General features: G+C 30.7%; 4 protein-coding genes across 4 annotated transcripts; 1 reads left to right on the top strand and 3 right to left on the bottom strand.

The window, feature by feature from the left end:
- Positions 1–3,015: 3,015 nt before the first annotated feature.
- Phum_PHUM360520 (uncharacterized protein) lies at positions 3,016–3,604 on the bottom strand (the record flags this gene model as incomplete). Its single annotated transcript, XM_002427985.1, has 2 exons — positions 3,016–3,426; positions 3,506–3,604. The coding sequence occupies 2 exons, from the start codon at positions 3,602–3,604 to the stop codon at positions 3,016–3,018; spliced, it is 510 nt and encodes a 169-aa protein (XP_002428030.1).
- A 5,856-nt stretch (positions 3,605–9,460) lies between these two features.
- On the bottom strand, positions 9,461–11,636 carry Phum_PHUM360510 (uncharacterized protein; the record flags this gene model as incomplete). The annotated part of the gene is made up of 9 exons (XM_002427984.1): positions 9,461–9,616; positions 9,726–9,816; positions 9,912–10,058; positions 10,135–10,349; positions 10,431–10,573; positions 10,661–10,904; positions 10,989–11,177; positions 11,247–11,414; positions 11,502–11,636. The coding sequence occupies 9 exons, from the start codon at positions 11,634–11,636 to the stop codon at positions 9,461–9,463; spliced, it is 1,488 nt and encodes a 495-aa protein (XP_002428029.1).
- A 450-nt stretch (positions 11,637–12,086) lies between these two features.
- Positions 12,087–15,291, bottom strand: Phum_PHUM360500 (TERT, telomerase reverse transcriptase; the record flags this gene model as incomplete). Its single annotated transcript, XM_002427983.1, has 4 exons — positions 12,087–13,225; positions 13,301–14,200; positions 14,278–14,658; positions 14,745–15,291. 4 exons carry the CDS (start codon positions 15,289–15,291, stop codon positions 12,087–12,089), a joined length of 2,967 nt encoding a protein of 988 aa, XP_002428028.1.
- A 912-nt stretch (positions 15,292–16,203) lies between these two features.
- Positions 16,204–18,855, top strand: Phum_PHUM360490 (uncharacterized protein; the record flags this gene model as incomplete). Its single annotated transcript, XM_002427982.1, has 8 exons — positions 16,204–16,640; positions 16,708–17,074; positions 17,151–17,633; positions 17,716–17,871; positions 17,951–18,161; positions 18,242–18,403; positions 18,477–18,607; positions 18,679–18,855. The coding sequence occupies 8 exons, from the start codon at positions 16,204–16,206 to the stop codon at positions 18,853–18,855; spliced, it is 2,124 nt and encodes a 707-aa protein (XP_002428027.1).
- Positions 18,856–23,340: the final 4,485 nt, after the last annotated feature.

Genomic DNA, 23,340 nt, shown 5'->3' with positions numbered 1-23,340 from the left:
AACGAACGCAAGCGGTCTAAATACTGGTGGACGGATGCGATAGGAGAGCTGTGGAAGGAGTTCTGCCTCGCACGTCACCGGTTCGTCGGCAGAAAAAGACACTTGATCAAACGGGGAGACGCTACGAGGACATCGTGAACGACAACGAACTTGCGCATTTAAAGGCGGAGTGAAGGACTTCGAGGGTTCGCCGAGCGATATTAAGTTTCAAGGAAGTGTGTTGGAAGGAGCTCCTGAGCGAAGTGGATTCGAATCCGTGGGGTCTTCCGTTCCGTCTCGTGACCAAGCTGAGGGGTTCGTTGGGACCGCTGACGGCCGGCATGACGGAGGAATTTCGCGCAAAAATGATCGCAAAGGTCTTCCCTCTCGTCGAACCGTTCGCGTTTCCTCCGGTGGATTTTCCTTACGACGAAAATCGCGACACCGCAGTGACGGAGAGGGAGGTTCGCCTTCTCCTCGACGCGGCCTCGAAGAGGCGCTCGGCTCCGGGCCCGAACGGCGTGCATTACCGCATACTCGGCAAGTCCACCGGGGTGCTGTGTGCGCGTCTCTCGGCGCTTTACACCGCGTGCTTCCAAGAGGCGACGTTTCCGACCACGTGGAAAGAAGCCAACTTAATTTTGCTCGACAAACCGGGTAGGGATCCGACGACGCCGAGTGCGTATCGGCCGATTTGTCTTCTCAATGTAGAGGGCAACGGGAACGACGGGAAGGGCGGACGTGTTCTGTGGCATGCCTCAGAGATCGGTTCTAGGACCACTCCTGTGGAATATCGCCTACGACTGCGTCCTCACCCGGACCGTTCTTCCCGAAGGGGTGGTTCTCGATTCCGGTCTTTACTTCGGCGAACATCTGGCGCACATCGGACCGAAGATCCGAGCCGTTAGGACGCCTGATGCCAAACCTGCGCGGACCGCAGGCCAGGGTCAGGCGATTATACGCGACGGTCGTTCACTCCGAGGCCCTGTACGAAGCTCCGATCTGGGCCGAGTAGGTTTCGGCAGCTTGGCCTCTTCGCGAGAAGGCAATACAACTCCAAAGGGCGTCTCTGAACAAGGTGGCGATGGCTTACAGGGACTTCGCGGCGGAGGTGGCTTGTCTTCTGTCGGGCACTCCCCCGCTCGATCTCCTCGCGATGGAGAGACTCGTCCTCTATATATATATATATATATATATATATATATATATATATATATATATATATATATGTATGTATATAAAGTTACAGTATTAAGAAGAAGAAGAACAAAAAAAAAGAAAAGTTCTATCATTTTTGTATGTAATGTTTATTTTTATTTTTTATTTTTGTTTTTGTTATTTAACGTTATGTAATTGTAATATTAACTATTAACGCTGTTTTTTTTTATTGTATTCTCACTTTTATTATTTGTATTTTAACTTGATGAATAATATATATATATTGCTTTTATAATACGTCCACGAATAAATATTTTTACATAATAATAATAATAAATAAATAAATAAAATTAAATAAAATTTATTTATTATCCTTATTATTATTATTATTTTTTTTTATTTTAAATTCGTTTCTCCATCCTTGGTCACATTAAATATATACATATACAAAATTTTGCTTTAAAATATAGTTATTTCATAATTCAAATTTTATTCCTATTAATACATAAGTTAAACATGAAAAATATGTGATTTTTTTTTCTGACCAATCACGAGTAAGAATGGCGAGCGCCATAATTTTCTCATTATGTATACAAAGCACGCCATTGGTTAAAAATTGTATTGAAAATTGCATATACTCTAAATGCAAGGCGTTGAAGCGAAACGAAACTATCGAAAAATTGAGACCTCCTAAGTATTATGTTTTACTGATACTCGGAACCAATTTTTCACTCATTTTTCTTGATTTTTTTTCGTCCGCCTTACTTTTGTGAGTTATGCAATTTGTCGTGTTTTTGCGTATTGCCAGTTGCATAACCAAAATTTTTAAGGATTTTTAAATTTTTTCGATTTTTTCTGTCCGCCTTACTTTTTTAAGTTATGCAATTTGTCAGGTTTCGCGTATTGCCAGTTGCATAACCCAATTTGTATAAAAATTTCTTTTAAGTTTTTCTTTTATGGGAATAAATGAATGATATAACCAAACATGCATGATGGGAAAAAAAAAACAAATTTTATTTTTTTTTAAAATAATATATTTGAGAGAATAAATACATATATTACTATATTATTATTATTATTATCATCATTATAAATTTGAAAAAAAAAAAAAACGGAAAACTTAATAATCGTTTGTGGCAAATTTAGTAGTTTATGTGTCACGATTAAGAAAAATATACATACATATATTTTATACATATATATGTATATAATATAAACGTGGCCAAATATAAATCAAACGTTCAATCATCACTCAAAATTTAATTACAGGTTTAAAACGAGGTTCCTTCTATGACGACAAACAACCGAACCTGATTTTTTCTAATTATTCCTCTTTCTCGTCTTTTCCTCCCTCCCCTTCTTGCCTTCTCGCTTTTTCGTACTTTTTTCCAAAACGAAATCGTAGCCATTATTTAAATTATTTGAAAATATAACAGAAACGTTTTTGTCACCTCTCCTCTCCTCTCCAAAAGGTAGACATCATCTTGTTTCGCTGTCTGATACTGTCACTCCTGAATGTGCCGGCTCGTCTTTACTGGTCCTTTCCTAAATGAAAGAAAAAAAATGTAATAACAATTAGTAAAGACAAATGTAAAAACTTTATAAAAAAAAAAAAAATTTTCTGTTCTTTCATCCGCGTTCTACCTACTTACCATCCAGTAAAAGACGTCATTTCCGTTCTATACGAAAAACCAAAAGATAAGATTAAAAAACGAAAAGAAAAACTCGAATTTCCCAAGCATTGTGCGCTGCGAAAATCATTTCGACCGAAAATTCTTTTTTTTCCTATTTTCTTCTTCCTTTTCCTTTTCTTTTCCTTTTGGTTTCTTCTTTTTCCACCTCCTCCTCCTCCTTCTTCTTCTTCTTTTCTCTTTCCAATCAATCATCTTTGTCGTCGTCATCGCTATTCGTGTACTTTGGTTGAGTTTTCCTCCTTCTCGTGCTTCCTCTTCCCTCTCCTCCTCTTCCACCTTTTCCACTTTTTATTTTTATTTTCATTCTAACGGATTCCGATTCGGAATTTCCATCCTCGTCGTCCACCGTCTGAAAATATAAAAAATCAAAATAAATAAAATTCGACAAATAATAAAATCCGAACGACGGGATTCTCTCATCATCACCTTTATCCTCATCCGTTTCCGCATCCTGTTCCAATCTTTGTCTCGCGTTCGTAAACACGGATTGAAGTACGATCGAATCTTCGTGTACGAGAGAAGCTTCTTCGTTGTATATTTGAACATTTTTACACATTTGAGTAAAATCCTTTTCCAAATCGTCAAAATCCGAATACTGAAACAACATCGACAAGGGTCAAAATAAAACCTTTTTTTTCCATTTCCCCCTCCCCTTCCCCTTTCCCCCAGCTTACTTTTCCATCTTCTATCCTGTTAAATATTTTCTTTATATCCAAAGGTTTTTTTATTATGTCGTAATAATCCGGTAATTTATTTTTAGAAGGTAATTTCATGAAAGGTTCACTGAGAATTTCCTTCCATGGCTAAAATTAAAACCAACAAAAAAGTTAGAAACGAGAGAGAGAGAGAGAGAGAGAGAGGGAGAGGTCATTAAGTCAATGATTGATTACCTTTCTTTCCGCTTATAATTTTTGCTGTTTCTCAAGTTTTTCAGTTGCTCTTGCTTCTCTCAAACCTTGATGTTTGGTTCGTTTGTACGCTTTTACATTAACGGCAGTTTCTTTCGAAGTTGGTAAATTGTTAAGTACGTCGATTCTCATTGCGATCCGAGTTGCTTTCCTACAAAGTTGATGCAAAGCAAAATGTTAATCGTCACGAAATGCCAAGTGATAAAAATTCTAACAGCTAATAATGCCAATTATACCTGTTTTCTCTTTCTTGAAGAATTGTGAGAGGATCTAATCCCATGGGTTTAGGTATTGCAATGACTCGATTTTGTTTGGCCGGCGTTTGACCGGGCTGGAGTACGGCCGTCGTTGTTCCAGGTCGCACGGTTGTGGGAGGAAGAGATCCGTGTTGAGGTCAAACGATACCTCCAGGTCCTAAAATATTAAAATTACCGGATTTCTTATGGGATCCTCTTGTTTTCCAAGCATTTCTTAAATTCCATGCAAAATATATGGCAAAAAAAATGTACTTGAAATGCTGCCAATATGAAAACATACCATAATAAACTATAGGGTAAACCTTGCCACATTATAATATCATCATTTTCTCCTGATCTAAGATAAGTCCAAACATCATGGAAATAATACATGGCGCCAAATAATCATTTTCCCTTTTTCATAAAACTCTTTAGTTTTAGGAGCAAAAAACTCGTCCAATGCAGTTTTGACCTCATTGTTGTTTTGGAATTTTTGTCCGTTCAAAAAATTTTTTAGGGATCGGAAAAAATGATAATTATTTGGAGCTAGTTTGGGACTATATGAAGGGTGCAGCAAAACATCTCAGCCTACCTCCAATAGTTTTTGTCCAGTGGCTAAAGATGGGGAGGGCCTGGCATTATCGTGGTGAAAGACAATTTCTTTGCTATTGGCTAGCTATGGTCGTTTTTCTTGGATGGTATCATTTAAATTTGTCAATTGTCGAATGTAAACCTCTGAATTTATAGTCTGACTTCGTGGCAGCAGCTCAAGCTTAACTATGCCTTTGTAATCCCACTAAAATGATAACAATAACTTTTTTGGTGAATGTCAGCCTTAGAAGTTCTAAGGTGCTTGTTTCCTTGCCTAGACCAGGATCTTTTTCTCAAAGGGTCATCATAAACAACCTACTTTTCATCTCCGGTGACCATTCTTTCAAAAAAGGGTCATTCGCATTGCATTTAAGAAGCATATCGCAAAGACCCATCAAGCTTCTTTTGGTACCCAAGACGCCGCAGACGGTTTTTGACGCACGTATGTGACTCATCTAGCTTCTTTACAATGTCCTTAGTCGAACTATGCCGATCATAATCAATGAGGGCCTTTATTTGCTCATCATTAACCTCCAATGGACGCCCGGAGCACTCCTCATTTTTCAAAGGAAAATCTCCAGAACGGAATTTCGCAAACCAGTTTTGACACTGCCGTTCTATTGAGGCTTCATCACCCTACACGGCCCACAACTTTTTATTGGCTTGTGAAGCATTAAGACCCTTTCAGAAATAAAAAAGCAAAATATGAAGGAAATGCTCGCTTTGGCTCCCCATGTATAAATGTCTTTTGCTCGCGCACTATTTAAGAGTTCAATGAAATTTTGGTACTGAATGTTACAGAAGGAACCAAGTAATAACATATCAAAAGTTCATGTTTGTACATAAACGTAAAAGTACTCAAAAAACCGGACAAACTATCTGTTGGTAAAATACGCAGTTACTTACTGGCCAACCCAATAATTAACATAAAACGAATTATTTAACGAAAATATTCATGTATTGGCTACGTTAAAAGCTTCCATATTTTTATAAGTTCCACGTACATTTTTCTAATGACACTTTATTCATCATTGATATAATTAAGTTTAAATTGATGTCTATGGTTGTTCACATATTACTTTTATTTTCACAATTTCCCATTGTGAGTTATTTTTCCTGTATTAATTTCAAATAAAAATCGTAAAATTTGTTTTTAAAGAAATTACAAAATGCACGGGAGAGTCAAAATAAGAACGACAGAAGAACAAAAAGAAATCGCAAGGCAAGAGAAACAGAAAAAGGCAATAGAATTTAAAAAAATAATGAATCAAATATTAGAAAAACGTTTTTCACAAATGCACGACGAAGAAGGTTTAAATCTCACCGGTAATTTATTACTGGAAATTCGGATATAATAACATTATGGAATTATAGAAGAGAAATATTTTTGTCTTTGAAAAACGACGAGGATTTGGAAAGTTATCAAAAACTATTGGAAAAAGATTTACAATTGACAGAACAGTGCCTGAGAGTAAATCCAAAATCCTATGGTAGTTGGCATCATAGAATATGAATATTGGACAATTTACCCAAACCTGATTGGAACAAAGAATTAAACCTTTGCACAAAATATCTTCAATTAGACGAAAGAAATTTTCACTGTTGAGATTATCGTAGGATAGTCGCAGAAAGATCAAATGTTTCTCATTTATCTGAATATGAATTCACTCTAACATGAATACTGTATTAAATTATGTATGTATATGTACATGTGTAATTATGATACCTCGGGAATGCCTCCCACATGGTTGAGGGGAGTATCCCAATTGGGTGGAGTGGATCTCTGCAACGGCCTATGCCAGAGGGGAATCTGCTCTCATCTTTGCGAGTTCGGATTTGATGATTCCAGCTTTGAGAGAGATCAAGGATATGAGTTGGTACAGGGAGGCAGGAAAATCACCCTAATGCTGTATATGGATAACTTAAAAATTTATGCAAAAAATGAAGAGAAGTTAAATAAAATGCTAAGGACGGTACAAACTTTTTCCTCTGACATTAACATGAAATTTGGTTTGGAAAAATGTGCAAAAGTTAATATTGTCGGAGGAAAGTTAAAATGGAAGGAAAATATTGAAGACTCAGAAGAAGAACTTATTAATGAATTGGACCCTGGATCAACATACAAATATTTGGGGATTGAAGAAAATTTTGGGGTAGCCAAAATTGGACAAAAGAAGAAATCACGCACCTGGACCGAAGAACAAGGAAAATATTAACTAAGAGTGACCATAATAATAATAATTAAAATTGAATAAGTTGACATGCGTTTACATCATGTCAACTTATTAAATTAATTTTTAATAATTTTATTTAGTGATTTAGTTATAAGAAGTTATGTATGTATCAAAAGTTTTGTAATTTAGTCTAATTTATTGTAATATAATTATTTTTTTTAATATTAATTATTTGTTTTTTATTTTGTACTCCTGATTTTAAGCGAAAATCCACTGTTCCATTTTATTTTTTATTAAACCTCCTTGGATCTTATGTTTTACGGATACATCGGAAAAAAATTCGTCGATTAAAAATTAAGTTAAAAATGACCGCGAAAATCCAACGTTTACGATTTATTCTAAAGTAGGTCGACCTTGATTTCAAGGCCATTAGTTTTACATTTCAATTTTGTGAAAATTTTCATGGTCACAATTTTTCAACCAAGGTCGACCTTGTTTACTGTTTACGCTAAGTAGGACGACCTTGTATATTTTACCTGGCACACATTTTATTTTAAGCGGGAATTTTTTTGAATTATTTTACATTATACCTCCTTGGATCTCATGTTTTTCTGATTCATCAGATTAAATTTTTCACTAAAGAAAGGTAGAAGGGTAGAAACGTGGAGTATATGTTGAAAAAGCTCCGACAAACATCAGGACGAATTGTCGTAATAATAATAATAATAAGCGGCATACCAGAATGCCATAATTGTAGTGGGAAAATACATAGAATCCCATCAAGAAGACCCTATCTTAGCCCAAGTTATACATACGGAAAAAAAAATTACAAAAAAAGGCGTACTGAAAAGAGTAAAACAAATCGTCAAAGAAAATAAAAAAAACGAGATAATGGAAGAAGGGCAACTTGCAACTTATGATAGCAAAGCTCAATCTCAGAAGAAATTATGTCAATATCTCCATTGGAGCATATGCCGAAAATATGGAATGAATGGATTACCCAAGGAGTGGTACAACCACATTCCAAGCCCGGTTACGACAGCAGGTCCATGCACAGTTCTATATGATCAACAAATCCACACTGACAGAACTGTGCCAGCTAACAAACCGGATTTCATCCTCAGTATAATGCGGGAAAATGGTGTAAGTTAATTGAGGTATCCGTGCCGGCAGAAAAAAACATCACAACCAAAGAAGCAGACAAAAAGCTGAAGTACAGAAATTTAGAAATTGAAATAGCCAGGTTGGGGGGAACGAAAACAGAAACTATTCCGGTCATCGTGGAAGCACTGGGAGCCATGCCATTGTAATTCGATCGACCGAAGCAAATAATTTTTCCTGAAAATTTATTTTATTAATTTACTGATTTTTTTTTTTTTAAATGATAATAATAAAAATTACGCATTAAAAAAAAATAAAAGAAAAAAAATTTGATATAGTATAAATTGTAATGTATTTATACAAATATAACCTGGTAAGGTGTATATAAATATACACCTGATTTTAAATGTACACCTCCTTTTTCTTATGTTTTTCTGATACATCTTAATGTATTTTACCATTCAAAATTGTTGTAAAAAAATTAAAATTTTGTATCTTTTTTTACCGGAGAGGGGAGACTGAAATGTAGGTTATACTCTCATGAGCATCTCCTCCCCTCTTCATATAAGCCACGCTATTGCGACATGCCCAGGAGTTTTAGTGGGTATGGTTCCCGATAAGGCTTTCTTTAAATCCATACCGAGCCCCACACTCTCTCTTTTCAAAGGAAAGGGTTAGTGCGTAACCGCATTTCTCCTGGGTCATCAAAAAAGAAAGAAATGCATTTCGCACCAACCTCCCCCTTCGGTTCGGCTTCACTCTTTACAATGTTTGCAACCCTATTAAGTATTATGACGATCGATGATGATGATGATGATGATGACGATGACGATCGATGATGACGATGATGATGATGATGACGATCGATGATGATGATGACGATCGATGATGATGATGATGTACAAAAAAATTCACTCATTCATTCATTCATTAGATTCGAACTTTCTTCGTCTCCGCTTACCCGATTGTAGGCGGCGGATCCCAAGTATCTCACGCTCACGTTTACGGTTCTCCTTCCTCCAGATAACCGTTTCCGCGAAGCGCGAGATCGCGTACTACTCCCTGGGACCGCAAAGGATACCCTCCATTAGTCCCCTGACGTCCGCAATCATTTTTTTAAAACGTGTTCCTATTAACCAATTTCTTCCCCCCCCCCCTCTTTCTCTCTTTCTCTCACTTTACCACATTTTCTACTTAATTCGATGCTTTTAAAAAATTTTTAAATATTTAAATTGTAAATTGTGTAGATTTATGTTTTTCATTAGGGGTGTACAAAATTATCAAATTTCTTTCTTTTTTTTAAGGGATGTGCAAAATTCAATTTAAAAAAAAAGTGCGTTAATTTCTACACTCTTTCCCAAAGGGGTGTACAAAGTTTTTTTCCTCCTTCATTTTTTATATAATAATTTTCCCATTATTGATAAGGGAGGGAAAAATAATAATAATAAAAAATAAACCAAAAATAATATATTCATTTCGATTTATTTTTTTTTATTATTATTTTCATAATTATTATTATTATTATCGTTAATTAATTTATTTATTTTATTTGCTTAATCGTACGAATTGGACAATAGTAGTAGTTTCGACGAGAGAGAGAGACACACACTTTTCTCCGGTTAAAATATGTCTTCTGCATTTTCTAATACGCAACCGCTGTATGCCAAATCCCAATAATGTTCTACTCCGTGTTTTTTCAAATGTTCTCTTGCTAATTTTTCCGTTGGACAAACTTTAAATTTGACGTCGTGAAAATTTCTTTGTTTAACGGTACCCTGAAATAATTATCATTATCATTATTATTTATTTTTTTCCGAGTGAATGAAAAACCCACGCGACGACCACGTGTCAAGTTTACACGCATTTGTAATTACCACATCTTACCTTCCAGACTAAAACGCATTTATTTGGAATTTCGTTATCCTCGTTACTTTTTATCAAATCTTCGTCCCATTTGATTCTCTGCATCATCAACCTGTAAAAAAAAATTTTGAATTAAAAATCCTTTTCCCTGACGTTTCAATGATTGATTTTCATCCTCCTCCTCCTCCTCCTTTTACTCTTTCTCACCTGTTGTATTTGTTTATTTGTTTCGGGCCCCCCTCGACTATTATTATGTTACAATCTTTGAATAAAAGTATGCAACCGGTTAAAAATAATTGTTTTGCATTTGTTTCCACTTTGAATTTCTTCGATGGATTCGTGAGTTCGGATATTCTGCAATTGATAATAATAATAATAACAATTCTGATTAATGAAGGAAAAGGATCAATTTTTTTGCATTTGAACGTACCTGTACACGACGACGTGAACTCCCGACGACGTATCCTCTTTTAATTTTCTCATTTTTTTCTCTTTCCTTTGCTTCGACGTTAATTTTCTTAACGCGTTCGCTTCTTCGTGTGCTTTCTGCCTTTTAGCCATTTGAGCTCGAACTTGAGCTTCTATTTTCGTAGGATCTTGAACGGCTTCATTTCCCAAAACTCTCATTAAATTTGATATCCTTAACTGGAACAAAAAACAAAAAAAGATGAAAATATTCATCATTTTCAATATCGAATAGTTAATAAAAAAAATTAAAATGTAAACCTTTGGCTCAGGTGGAGGTTCTAAACCTAAACGAATTTTTTCCTGTTCTTCTTTCCACGCTTCTCTCCTATTTTGTCTCCTTAATTTTTTCCTTTCTTTTTTTGTTAAAAAAACTGGTAAAAATGCCGATTTACTAGATTCAGCTGAAACAAAACCCAAACAAAATGTTTTTTTGAATGTTTTTAAAAAAACAAACAAACAAATGGAAAAATTTGACTTATAATAATTACATGGAGGTTTCATTTGTGTCGGATGTTCAACCAAATTCGATATGGCATCTTCCCTTATTGATAATTTTCCATCGACTGAATATTTGTCACCGTTCATGACGACCATGTCCCACCATTCGACATCAGGTACATGATCTTCCGTTGCAGGTGTTTTAGGTGCTATCAATGCTAATTTAGCAGCAGAACTGATCCCTGTTTTTTTAGCTATTTGAAATATTTCATCTTGTAATTTTTCTAATTGAGCCTATGTAAAAAAAAATTAATAAATAAATTTAAGTTCGATAAACAAATAAAATCAATATTTTAAATTCGATTAAAATAGTCAAACCTTCATTCTCATTCTTTCTGCCATTTGCTGAAATTTTCCAGGTTCGTGAAACCTTAGTGATCTTTTATTTCTTATCGTAGGTTTTGCCGTTATTCTAGGATCAAAATATTGAGCTTCTGCTAATGCATCGACAGATTGTTGATTTAATTGAGCTTTAAATTCTTCTCTTTTTTTCGCTCTGATGTTTGCCTGGAAAATATTATTATTTCAGGTATATGCACTTTTGCATCATCGATAAAAATTTTGAGTTGAGTTTACCTTCAGTGTTGGTGTGAATTGTGTCAGTTGAACTTCTTTTCCAGTTATATCTACTGTTCTTCCTTGACTATCTAAAATCAACGGCGTTGGCTTATCTACAATGGAAGCATTTGCACTTGCTAAAACCCCCGATAACACACTCGAAGCAAATTTTGATTTAATGTTTGCCTGAAATGATTTCATGTTGTTATGTTAAATCATTATACTTAACCTAAAAACGAAAACAAAACGTTTTCTATTATTAATATTATTTACCTGGAGTTGTGCTATACGACTAGCCGTATCTTGGGGTATTAAACCCATCGCGGGGGGCCTTATCTGTGGAGTTCCTAACATTTTCATTATGTTAGCCCCAACTCCAGGAGTTGGAGGAGCATTCATCGTTTTCATTAAACACTTCGCTTGAACACAATCTAATAATCTATGGTTGCATCGTTTCAACAAAACAAACCATAGAGGTAAACAATAATAAGTGTTGTTCTAAACAACGAATTTAAACGAATAAAAAACTTTTTAAATTCTAACGTTCAATTTTTTTTTTTTATTTTATTAAATTAACGTAAAAAAATAAAAAAAAATTCAAATCGCAAGAAAAATAAATAAATCAAAATTCAATTTCGACGATAACGTTTAAACACCCTATGAAAAAACGGTAGTAGAACGTGGAATCAGGCATCACTAATTCCACTTTTAAACGTTATTCGAACCAATTGAAATTTCAAATGTCAAATTTTAACCATCTCTGTGGAAATATTTTTAAAAAACAAAACGAAAAAAAAAATACAAAATCAAAATTTTATTTTATTTTTTATTTCGTTACATAACAACAACAACGACTTCTCACCATTTTCTTTTTTTATATTTTTTAAAACGATATTTCAACAATTTCACGACGGTTTTAAATTGTCCAGATCGATTTTTAAATACTTGCAAAGCGGAAAAAATAAAAATTTTAACCGATTCGTCATCGTCATCGCCGCTAATATAATTAAACTTTAAAAAAAATTTTTTAATTTTATTAAACGATTTGATTAACATTTTAAAAACGTACAATTCGTTTTTATCGTTTTTAGGATATAAATAATCGGTTAATAAAACGGTTTTAACGGATTGCATAATGAAAGCGTTACGCATTATAATTCTCATGGCGTTCGAATCATTGCAACCTATCAAACCGGGTGATAATTTTAAAACGTTCGTTTCCGCGAGTTTCCTTTTTAAAAATTCATTTTTATCGTAAATGAAACCGTTGAACGTATCCCGTAATTTAATTCGCGATAATAAATCCGTGTTTTTATATTTCCCATAATCCGGTTTAACGGTCATCGTTGAAAAATTAAACGCGAAACCGTAATAATTTATTTCGTTAACGTTCGACGCGTTCGTAACGTTCGTTTTTAATTTTTCAAAATTGAATTTCACGTTGTACTCCCGTATTCCCCTTTTGACTATTTTATAAAATTCTATTGATTTTTTCAAACACGGAGAAACGAATAAATAATCGTCGACGTAACGGATCAATACGGTATCGTCACATTTCGTCAATTTATCAAATTTAATTTTATCCATGTATGAATAATATAAATCGCAAAGATGATATGAAAATTTACCTGAATTTCCCTGCGTCAATCCCTTCGTAACCTTGTATAATTTACCATTTACGTAAATCCTTTGAAATTGTACCATTTGCCTTATGACGTTTTCAAATTCTCCCGTGTGAAATTCTTTCAATTTTCCATTCTCGTTACGATCCGTGCAATTAATTAATATCGTATTATTTTTGGGAATCCCATCGAAACTGTAACGTTTTCGTAAAAATAATTTTTTATTATTCGCCATTTTCCATTCCGTTATTTCGTACAATTGTACTCGTTCTTTAAATTTCTCTCTCGAGTTTTCCCTGATAATATCAAATAATTTATCGTGTAATATCGAATCGAATGCTTCCGTCACATCCGCTTTTACAAAATACAAATCACCTGTAATCATATATATAATAATAATAATAATAATATGGAGCAAAACTTCAACCGAATCCCGATTACCATTCTTACCGTATTCCTTTTTTAAATTAATAATTTTTTTCCAGTTTTTCTCCAGTGTGAAATCAGCCGACGTCGTTTTCATACCCGTACTAACTTTTCCATTTAAATATTCCAGAAATAATTTCGTCAAATATATTTTATCCATTCTTTCCCTATTTCTTTCTTCGAATTTTTCACTTAAACCATCGCATTCTCGACAATAATTTAAATGAATTGTTTTTTTTTTATTAGGTATGTTAGTTATTATTCTCATACCTTTAAATAAAAAATCATTTTTTGGTAAAAATCTTAAAATGGCCGGGGGTTGTTTAAATTCCGTCGAGTCCGACATGAAAATTTTTGATTTTTTTTTTAAATTTATTCCATCGATGACTCCACTATCCATCCATTTTCTTTCTATCGTGAATAAATCATCATCCCATCTTCTATATAATTTTAAATTTTTATTAACAATTAATTTATTTAAATATTCATTTGATTTTTTCATCATTATTTTCTTATTGTAAAATCTTAAACCGTAACCGGAAGTACCCGTTTCAGTTACGTAAAAATTATTTTTTATTATGACAAATAAATAATGAAAGATGATGAATTTTAGAGTTTTTATTAACATTACGTTTTCGATTTCGTCATTATTCATTTCTTTACACCATTGTAAATTTTTTTTACATTTTGTTAACATTTGATAAAAACCAAACAAATTTAAATTTTCACCAGAAGACATTTTGAAAATTTTAATTATTTCATTAAAAAATTTCTTTCTTAAATTATTATTAGAACCGAAAAAATAAAATGGTATAACTTTTCTTATTATATCAATCAAATATGTAAAAATTATTTTTTTAGGTATTGGAAATGATTTGTCGTTTGTAGTAGCAGCAGCAGCAGCAGCAGCAGCAGCATTTTTACCTGATAATAAAAACAAAGTTGTAATTGGTAATAATAATAATAATAATATGAAACAGAAAATTTATGCATCAACTGACAATTTTTTAAATGTTTTTTAAGTATTCTTCCATAACCATTATATCTATTAATTTTATTATGATTATTTAAGAAGGTAAATAAAAAATTTTTATATTGCATCCAGTTCGAACTTTGTTCCATCATTAATGTCTGAATTTTTTTACTCGTTTTCGTTTTTAAATTTATAATAAAATCCAAAAGTTTTTTGTCATCATTATATGATAAAATGTGATTTTCAGGCCATTGAGATTTAGGCACCATGTCATATAAAATACATTTCAAATTAAATATTTCTTGTTCTGGACACTTTTCATTTCTTGGTAAATTAAAATATGGTTTGGTATTTTTTATCGAATGTTCTAAAGACTTGAAAGAAATCGGTTTAAAATTTTCTTTGGTATCTGAAAAATGAATTTAAAAAAAAAAAAATTAAAATTAATATGTAATATATATTTTTGGGGGGGAAAAAAACCCAATAATAACAAACCAAAGAAAAATTTTTTTCCATTTTCTTTCGATTGTATTTCTAAATATTTATAATTGTTATCGATCATCGTTTGACATTCGGAATGATTTTTATTAATGTTTGAATTGTTAAATTTTTTGTGTAAAGTTTCATGTAAATTATTCCCATTATTTTTATTCGATTTTATTATATCATTTACTTCTTTATGATCGACGATAACTAAATAAGCATTTATTCCATAATCATAAAATAAATAACATTGAGTTAAAATATAATTTCTTAAACATTTATCAAACTCTCTATAAATACAATTAAAAATTGATGTGATTTTGAACTTGAAAATTCCATTTAATAAATGACATCTTTTTTTAAACGCACTCAATAATTCATCATAACTTTTATCGTAATTATAATTGTTAATATTGTCAAACCACGATTTTTCTTTGTGACAAATAATTATTTTGTCAAAATTATTTTCACTACAAGAAACATTATTACAAAACCTTAAAGAAAATTCTTTTAAACTTTCAACGTCGTGAAATCCAGAAATTTTTAAAATTAAGTACATTATAATAAAAATGAATTAAATTATTTACAATTTTTAAAACAATAATTCAAATCAATCAATAGATATTAAATAAAATCAACAACAAAAAAATTAATAAAAATTAAACCCTCACACTTGTGTTACTTTCAAACATTTTTCGAACATACAAAAAATAAGAACGTTTGAGAGGGGAAAAAGTTTTGCCAACGTTATTTGTGACGTCAAATTTTTTTTAACCAATCAATATCGAGTATTTTATTTTTAACGGAAAAAAAAATTTTTTGAAAAATTAATAACCGTTTAAAAAAAAAATTACAAAGGAAATGATTGTTATAAAAAACAATAATTCATTTTTCAATTAATGTAACAGACACGATATTAATAATACTAATAAATAATCTATTTATAAACCCTATAATAAGAAAAAATAATAAATTTCTTTTATCCGTAATTTTATCGGTACGTAAGCAAAAAAAAAAAAACACATGAGGTTCAAGAAAAAATTTTAAATAAATATTAATAAAAATTTATTAAAACAATATGGGGGGGAAACATATACATACATAAATCGAGATAAGAAAAATAAGCCTGCGCTTTTGTTAAAACGTGGGCGAATTGAAAAAAAAAAAAAAAAGAGTTTATTGATTGGTCATGTTAACCAGGCACGCGCATAATTTTTTTTTTTTTTTTTTTTATTATTGATTCTCACATAAAATATTTTATTTTAAATATATATATTTAAAAAAAAAAAAAAAATTTTTTAAATCAAAAGTTTTTCGTTCAAAAGTATAAAAAATATATTTGTATTTTTTTTTTTTTTAAATTTTTTACATATAAATGCATGAAAAATATAAAAAGGAAATTGATAAAAAGTAAATAAACAAATAAGTTTGATAAGGATACAGTTAGAATAAGAAGGTAAAAAAAAAAAAAATGGAAAGGTTCGGTGAAGGAAATTATGATTACGGTGGAGGATATGGTCAACAAAGTGGCAGTAGCGAATCATACAATCAAGGAGGATACATGACGAGACAAATGAGTGCCGGTGTAAAACCTCCGAGGCCAATGGTCGATCCTAACGAAACGGGAGAAGTTGATCCAGAAAAATATGGTCCAGCTAAAGATGCCACACATAAAATCAGAGGAAAATCAGATGTTTTAGAATTTTTATTTGGTTCCGTCGACCAAGAACTACTCATGGTCAAAACATTTTATTTTTTTTTCTATTCTGCTTTTGGCTCATTATTTCCCCTGATGGGAGTTTATTTTAAACAAATGGGTATGAATGCCGGTCATTGCGGTTTACTCATCGGTACCAGACCATTCGTTGAATTTTTATCAGCACCTTTTTGGGGAAGTTATGCAGATAGGTAATTACCTCTTCCTCCTTCTTATTTGTCTACCTGAAAAGCAACAATAATATGGATTTCTTTCAAGGTGGCAAAAAGGTAAAACGCTTTTGTTAACATCACTTGCTTGCTGGATCGTTTTTACTCTACCCATCGGATTCATACAACCTCCTGCAACGTCTTGCATGGAAAGGAAAAACGATGAATATACTCTTAAGGTTCCAGAAGTGACACGTCCTGGTTTATTAAAAAGAGAAATTCATCTCGATTCATACGATTTTAATTTTATTCCAAATGATAATCTCGATGTTCCTCACATAGTTAATAAACGATCCATCAGACCGATAGCTAACAAATCACCTGTTGAAGTAGGTTTGCTTATACCTAATTATAACGAAAAAGAACATAAAGATTTAGTTTTACCATCTTTTAGTTCGATCGTTTATCGCACGCAGGTAAAAAATAAAAACATGGCGTACATATTTATTTGAAAGTTTTGTAAATTCTAAATGAAAATTGTTTCCTTTTTAGGATATTCAAAAAGCATTCTTTTTGCTTCTTTTATTAGTCGTAATAGGAGAATTTTTCAGTGCTCCAGCGATAACATTAGCAGATTCAGCTGTCATAACATTGCTGGGGGAAGATGCTGACCGTTACGGACATCAAAGAATGTTTGGGTCTTTGGGATGGGGTTTGGCTATGTTTTTTGTCGGTATTGCATTGGATCATTCGACTTCTTTTCCCGATCATCCCTGCGGTCCTACACCGATGGAAAAAAATTACACAATTTGTTTTGCTACGTTTAGTGTTTTAATGGGAGCCGCATTGATAACGGCAACTCAAATTAATTTCAAGTATGAAGATCCACCCGAACCGACAATCGAAAAACCTCCAGTTTCAATAACACAAGAAGATACTTTACAAAATCAACTTGGACAACAGTTAGGATTGCCAAATTTAAATACACCGAATATCAATGCTCAGCCAGCACAGCCAGCACCTAATATTGGACAAGTACCTTAATTATTACCTTGATTATGAAGCATTTATGTTCTTTTTCTTCTTGCTGTCATTGTTTTTTTGTTCTTTTTTGCAGACGAAAATGTTTGCACAAACAACAAGAGAAATGCCAGAATGGGTTACGGTACTGAAACAATTTAAAAATTTAAAATGTGCCTCTTTTCTTTTTGTTGCGTGGTTTATGGGTTTTGGTATCGGTTTGATTTTCACGTTTTTGTTTTGGCACTTACAGGTACTTTTGTTTTTTTCATTATACCTTTTCGTTTGATTTTTATAAAAGCTTAAACACTTCTTACCGTTAAATGTTTTAGGATTATGGCGGTTCTCCAACTTTATTCGGAGTGGCATCAGTAATAAATCACATATCGGAAATTTTTGCTTATTTCTTCAGTTTTCGATTAATAACTCAAATGGGTCACGTTAAGGTATTATGCCTTGGCCTCCTTGGAAACGTTGTAAGATTTTTATACATTTCTTGGTTGACAAATCCATGGTGGGTTTTACCATTTGAATTCATGCAAGGTAACAATTACATAATGTTTGTATTGCTCTTGGTTTTTTTATAAGTTTTTCTTTTAATATTAATATAAATAATTTTTAAGGTATAACCCATGCCGCTGTTTGGGCAGCTTGTTGTTCCTACATAGCCCATAATACTCCTCATCATTTGAGATCATCAGCGCAGGGAGTTTTGCAAGGTATCCATCACGGTTTGGGTCGTGGATGCGGTGCTGTGATCGGTGGAATCTTAGTAAATTACTGCGGTAAAAACAAAAATTTATTAAGTTTGCATAAAATTGTACCTGACGTGAACATAATACGTGAATTTATGTACAGGAAGTACAAATACCTTCCGTGGTTACGGTTTTGCATGTGCTTTGATACTCGGAGGATTTGTCTTCATTAACTTTTATCATAAAGATGTTGGATTCGTATCGGATCTTCCTCCAACTGAAGATCCACATCAGGTATAAATGTTTGTTCAGATGTGGATTGTCCATGCAAAAACTTGTATCTTCATTAACGATTTAAATTACAGGTAGCAGAAGAAACGTCCCATCTTGCTCCTCACGGAGTTCCAAGTAATCCAATTCCAAGAGCATTGTCAAGCACTAGAATCCACGATTTAGGAAACGATGAACAAAGTACTTACGGATCAACTTATCAAACGGCTGATGGTAGTTTAGGAATACCAGGACAAATGGGTGGTAAGTAAAATACTTTTCCTCCTTCTCATAAAAACGTACAATTAACTAAAAAAAAAAAAAAAAACAGGTGGCGGAAATCCATTTCGACAAAATGCACTGAATACAAATTATAAATTATCTAAACTTAAAGAAGAAAGAGAAAACGACGAAGAAGAAAAAGAAAAAGATTTACACGAACAAAAAACAACAATTCAAAATAAATACGCTTATCTTTTAAATAAAAACGCTTACAATTGTTTAAATGAAAAAGATGACGCGAAAAATTACAAAGGAAAAATAAATACCGAAGAAGAGCGAATACGTCGCCATTTTCAAATCTACAACGATATACTCACAGCAGCCGATAGACATAAAGTGACGTCATCACAAATTTCAATGGATAGTACTTAAACGCGTTAATAACCGTTAATTACTTCCCGCCATTTTGAATTTACGTCATCGTTTTAAACACGTATATATATATTTATTTATTAATTTTAATATAAAGAAAAATATCATTAAAACCTAATCAGGGTATTAAAACAACCCGCAATTAAAATCTTTTCTTAAACTATTATTATTACCCTTATTATATTTCTTTTTAAATATATTTTAATATTCGACTTATCACTTATGAAAGTAAACTAATATGTAAAAAATTTTCATTATCACTCAACACACAATAAGTATAAAAAAAAAACGACTGTAAAATTTATTATTATTATTATTATCATTATTATTTTATTAATTATTAACGAATTAAAATAATTATTAAAATATTAGATATCAACAAATACATATATATATATATATATATATATATATATATATATATATATATATATATATATATATATATATATACATGTAAACGTGTACGTGTTGTTGTAATTTATTTTATTTTTTAATATACATACATACATACATACATAAAATTTTAGAATAAATAAATAAATAAAAATGTGATATGAAAAAATAAATATTAATAAAATTATTAACATAGTTGTAATAATCATATTATTAAAAAAAAATAAAAACACAATCGTTGTATTATTTAACATAATTGTTTAAATATCAAATTGAAAAATAATAAAAATGATTATATATTAAACTAATTATTATTATTATTATTATTATTATTATTATTATTATTATTATTATTATTAATTAGGTGTCATTAGGAGCGATAAAAAAATATTACATGTAAACATACAAATATTATGTAAAAATTATGTAAATAATAATAATGATTTTCAAATTATTTATATACATATAAGAAATGTTGCTTATGATGATATTATATTTTATTTACTATTTATTATTATTATTATTATTTGGAGAAAAAAAATTTGTTTTTATGCAAACCTTTTTAAGGTAGTAGCAAGAAAGATACAGAGAGTGGGCCAACAACATAAAGAAAACAAAAAATAAATAAATAAAATGTAAATTGATTAAATATATTTAAAATTAAAAAAGTATTATTATTATTATTTATTTCAGATTTAATTAATATAAATTAATGTAACGCAAAAAAAAAAAAAAAAAAAAAAAATTAAAATCGCTCTTTTTACCGGTACATATCATTGAGTGTGATTATAATAAGAAGAAATTATTATTATTATTATTATTATTATTTATTTTTTATTTAAAACCGTTAAAACGTGAGAATTTTTTAAACAAATAATTTTTTTTTTTTTTAAATAAAATTTGATTCTTAACAACAACGCACACGTTTGTTTGTTTGTTTAAATTAAAATTAATTATTATTATTATTATTTTATTTTATTTAATTTAATATAAAATTATTATTTAATAAGAAATTCTTGCGTGATAAGAGTTATCAAGTGACGGGTTTCATTTGAATTTTAATAAAAATATTTTAATATAATAAATAAATGGTAATTTGTTAAATAAATATTAAATATATTTACTTACGATTAATAATTTCCTTATTAATTAATTAATTAATTATAAACAAAATAAAATTAATTGTTATTTAGCTTATTATTATTATTATTATTATTATTAATATATATTATTATTTATGATAGCACACAATATAATTAAATAAGCACACTAAATCAAATAACAAAAAAAATTGTTATACGTGTTTAATAATATAGTATATATATATATATAATAAAAATGCATTAATTTAAAATAATTTTTTTTTTATTTAATATTTATCCTATCGATTAATAAATTTTATTAAAATATACTTATTTACCTCCCCCCCTCCCTCCCCATTTGCAACATACAAATTTTAATCATTATTATTAAAACTATTTATGCCTCCACCCTATTATGTAGTTGTATATACACATTGTGTATTTATTTTTCCATATCCGTTTGGAATTGTTTAGTGTTTCCTGTTAGATTAACTATTTTGTTAATATGATAATATCCCTATATTACTACAGATACTACTCTAGATTACTGTTTGTTAGTATTATAATATCCCCCCCAAATAAGAGGGAAGTGGAACAGATACATCATACATACCTTAATCAAATATGTCCTTATTTCGATCCATTGATTGTTTGTTTTTATAAATATTGCACATCCAAACTGTAGAACCAAACAAAAAAAATACGTTCCATCTTAGGTATATTTAACAGTAGTGTGTTATGATATGATCCTGACACTATCTCTAGTCTAACTAAATCCTGTTGACTTGTAGTTGTTGAGAACTTAAAACTAAATTACTACAAGCCCAAATGCAACTTGGTATACACTAAAAAGAATACAAAAACAATATAAAATTCAAATATAAGTAGAAATTAATGGTATTCGATCTACCTAATACATACTGGTTGGTTATGAAGTGAAGTTCCCAATCTGTATCTCTATCTTTGACTGACTGACTCTGGCTGTGTAGTTTTGAGAGTCGCCATTAACATGTAGATCAAAACAATGAATCCATTAATCTGTTATGGTACTGTTGCAACTTTGCTTATCTGTAAAAGAATGAATGAGGGTTATTGTTTCATTTCCACATTTTAATTTAGAGAACGTGATACTAGAATAAATAAACGTAAAAATAAAAAAACATATGCAATAAATAATGTGGAAAGCCCCCCTCCCCCCCAAGTGGCTAACCGGGAACTCAACAATTGTATGAATTCTAAAATCGTTTAAATTATAATTATGTTCAACCTGTTTTTTAAAAAATGAGAAAATAATTTGGGTTAAAAACTATATCAAAACTTTTAACGGAAATTTATTTCTTAATTTATTAACGGATGCGGTTTCCTTTATTTTTCTTTAACCAAAATGTCCAGACATCATGTTAAAGCATTATTGGAAAAGCATAAATTGAATTTAATCTAATTTCATTTAGATTTCTTTGTCGCCTAACCATAAATTCAAAAAAAAAAGAATTCATAATCCAAAATGTCGTTTTAAACATTGTAACTAATAGTGAGTAGCAGAAGACGAGTTATCAGTGAAATTAAATCTGAAGTTAGAGTAATTTAATACTTTTGTAAGTTGTAATATTAAGTATTAATTTTCACTTTTATTTATCTGTGTTTGTTATCGTTTTATTAAAAATTCATTTAAATTATTATAAAGTATAAGCAAAATTCATTTTATTCTAAGTAACGAATCGTAAAGTGGAATCAAAACGAATCGAATGAAATCGTAATTAAAAAAAATTTGACACAATCTTTAGGATTTTGTTTTTATCATAACAGTAAAATCACTTTTTAAAGCGTGTGTGACTAAAAAAAAAAAGAAATCAAGAAACTTGGATTTCATTTAAGTACTTATTATTATTATTATTTTTTAAAAATGTCGGAATGTTACTCACATCGGTCAAAACTCATTTAAAAAATCTTCAGATTTTCTCATTAAACTTACTCTGGTTATTTTTTCCGGTGATTCAAAGCAATTAATCGATTTTATAACTGATTTTGAGAGTGAAATGAATTTTTTTTCTCATATTCTTTATTTTTATTCGTTTATTCTAGAGCACAAATTTCAAAATATGATTTCGTGTCAATTACGACGACCTTAAACGTAAAAACTAATTGTCTTGTACCACGACAAAAACCGTTAATTACAACTAACCGAAGTTCTTTCCAAGTGTAAACAACAAAGATTTAAACGATTAAACTTTACAAGAAATCATTCAAAAGTAAGCATTAAAAATAATCCGAAATAAGAAATATTGTGGTGTTTATCAAAAAAAAATAATGATAAATCAATTGATTGTAATTGTAAAATAAAAATAATATCTAAACCGTTACCAAGTTCTTCTTTTTTTTTGTGTTAAAATCTCAACACTTATTAGAGGATTATTATCTAAGAGAAAAGAACAACAAAAAAGGTAAAAATTTTTTTTAAAAAAACAACAAATCCTTACCTAATAATGAACACAACTGAAAAATTTTTTAGATAAAAGACTCAGTTGTAACATCTTGTTCAAAAATTTACCTGAAAAGTTTTGTAAACTTTCAACCTGGCAATCAATCGAATAAAACTGAAAACAAACAAGTCACAATTAATTTCTT

Source organism: Pediculus humanus, genomic scaffold (genome assembly GCF_000006295.1).
Source record: "Pediculus humanus corporis 1103172107775 genomic scaffold, whole genome shotgun sequence".
NCBI lineage: Eukaryota > Metazoa > Arthropoda > Insecta > Psocodea > Pediculidae > Pediculus > Pediculus humanus.
This window is presented reverse-complemented; position numbering and strand designations above follow the sequence as displayed.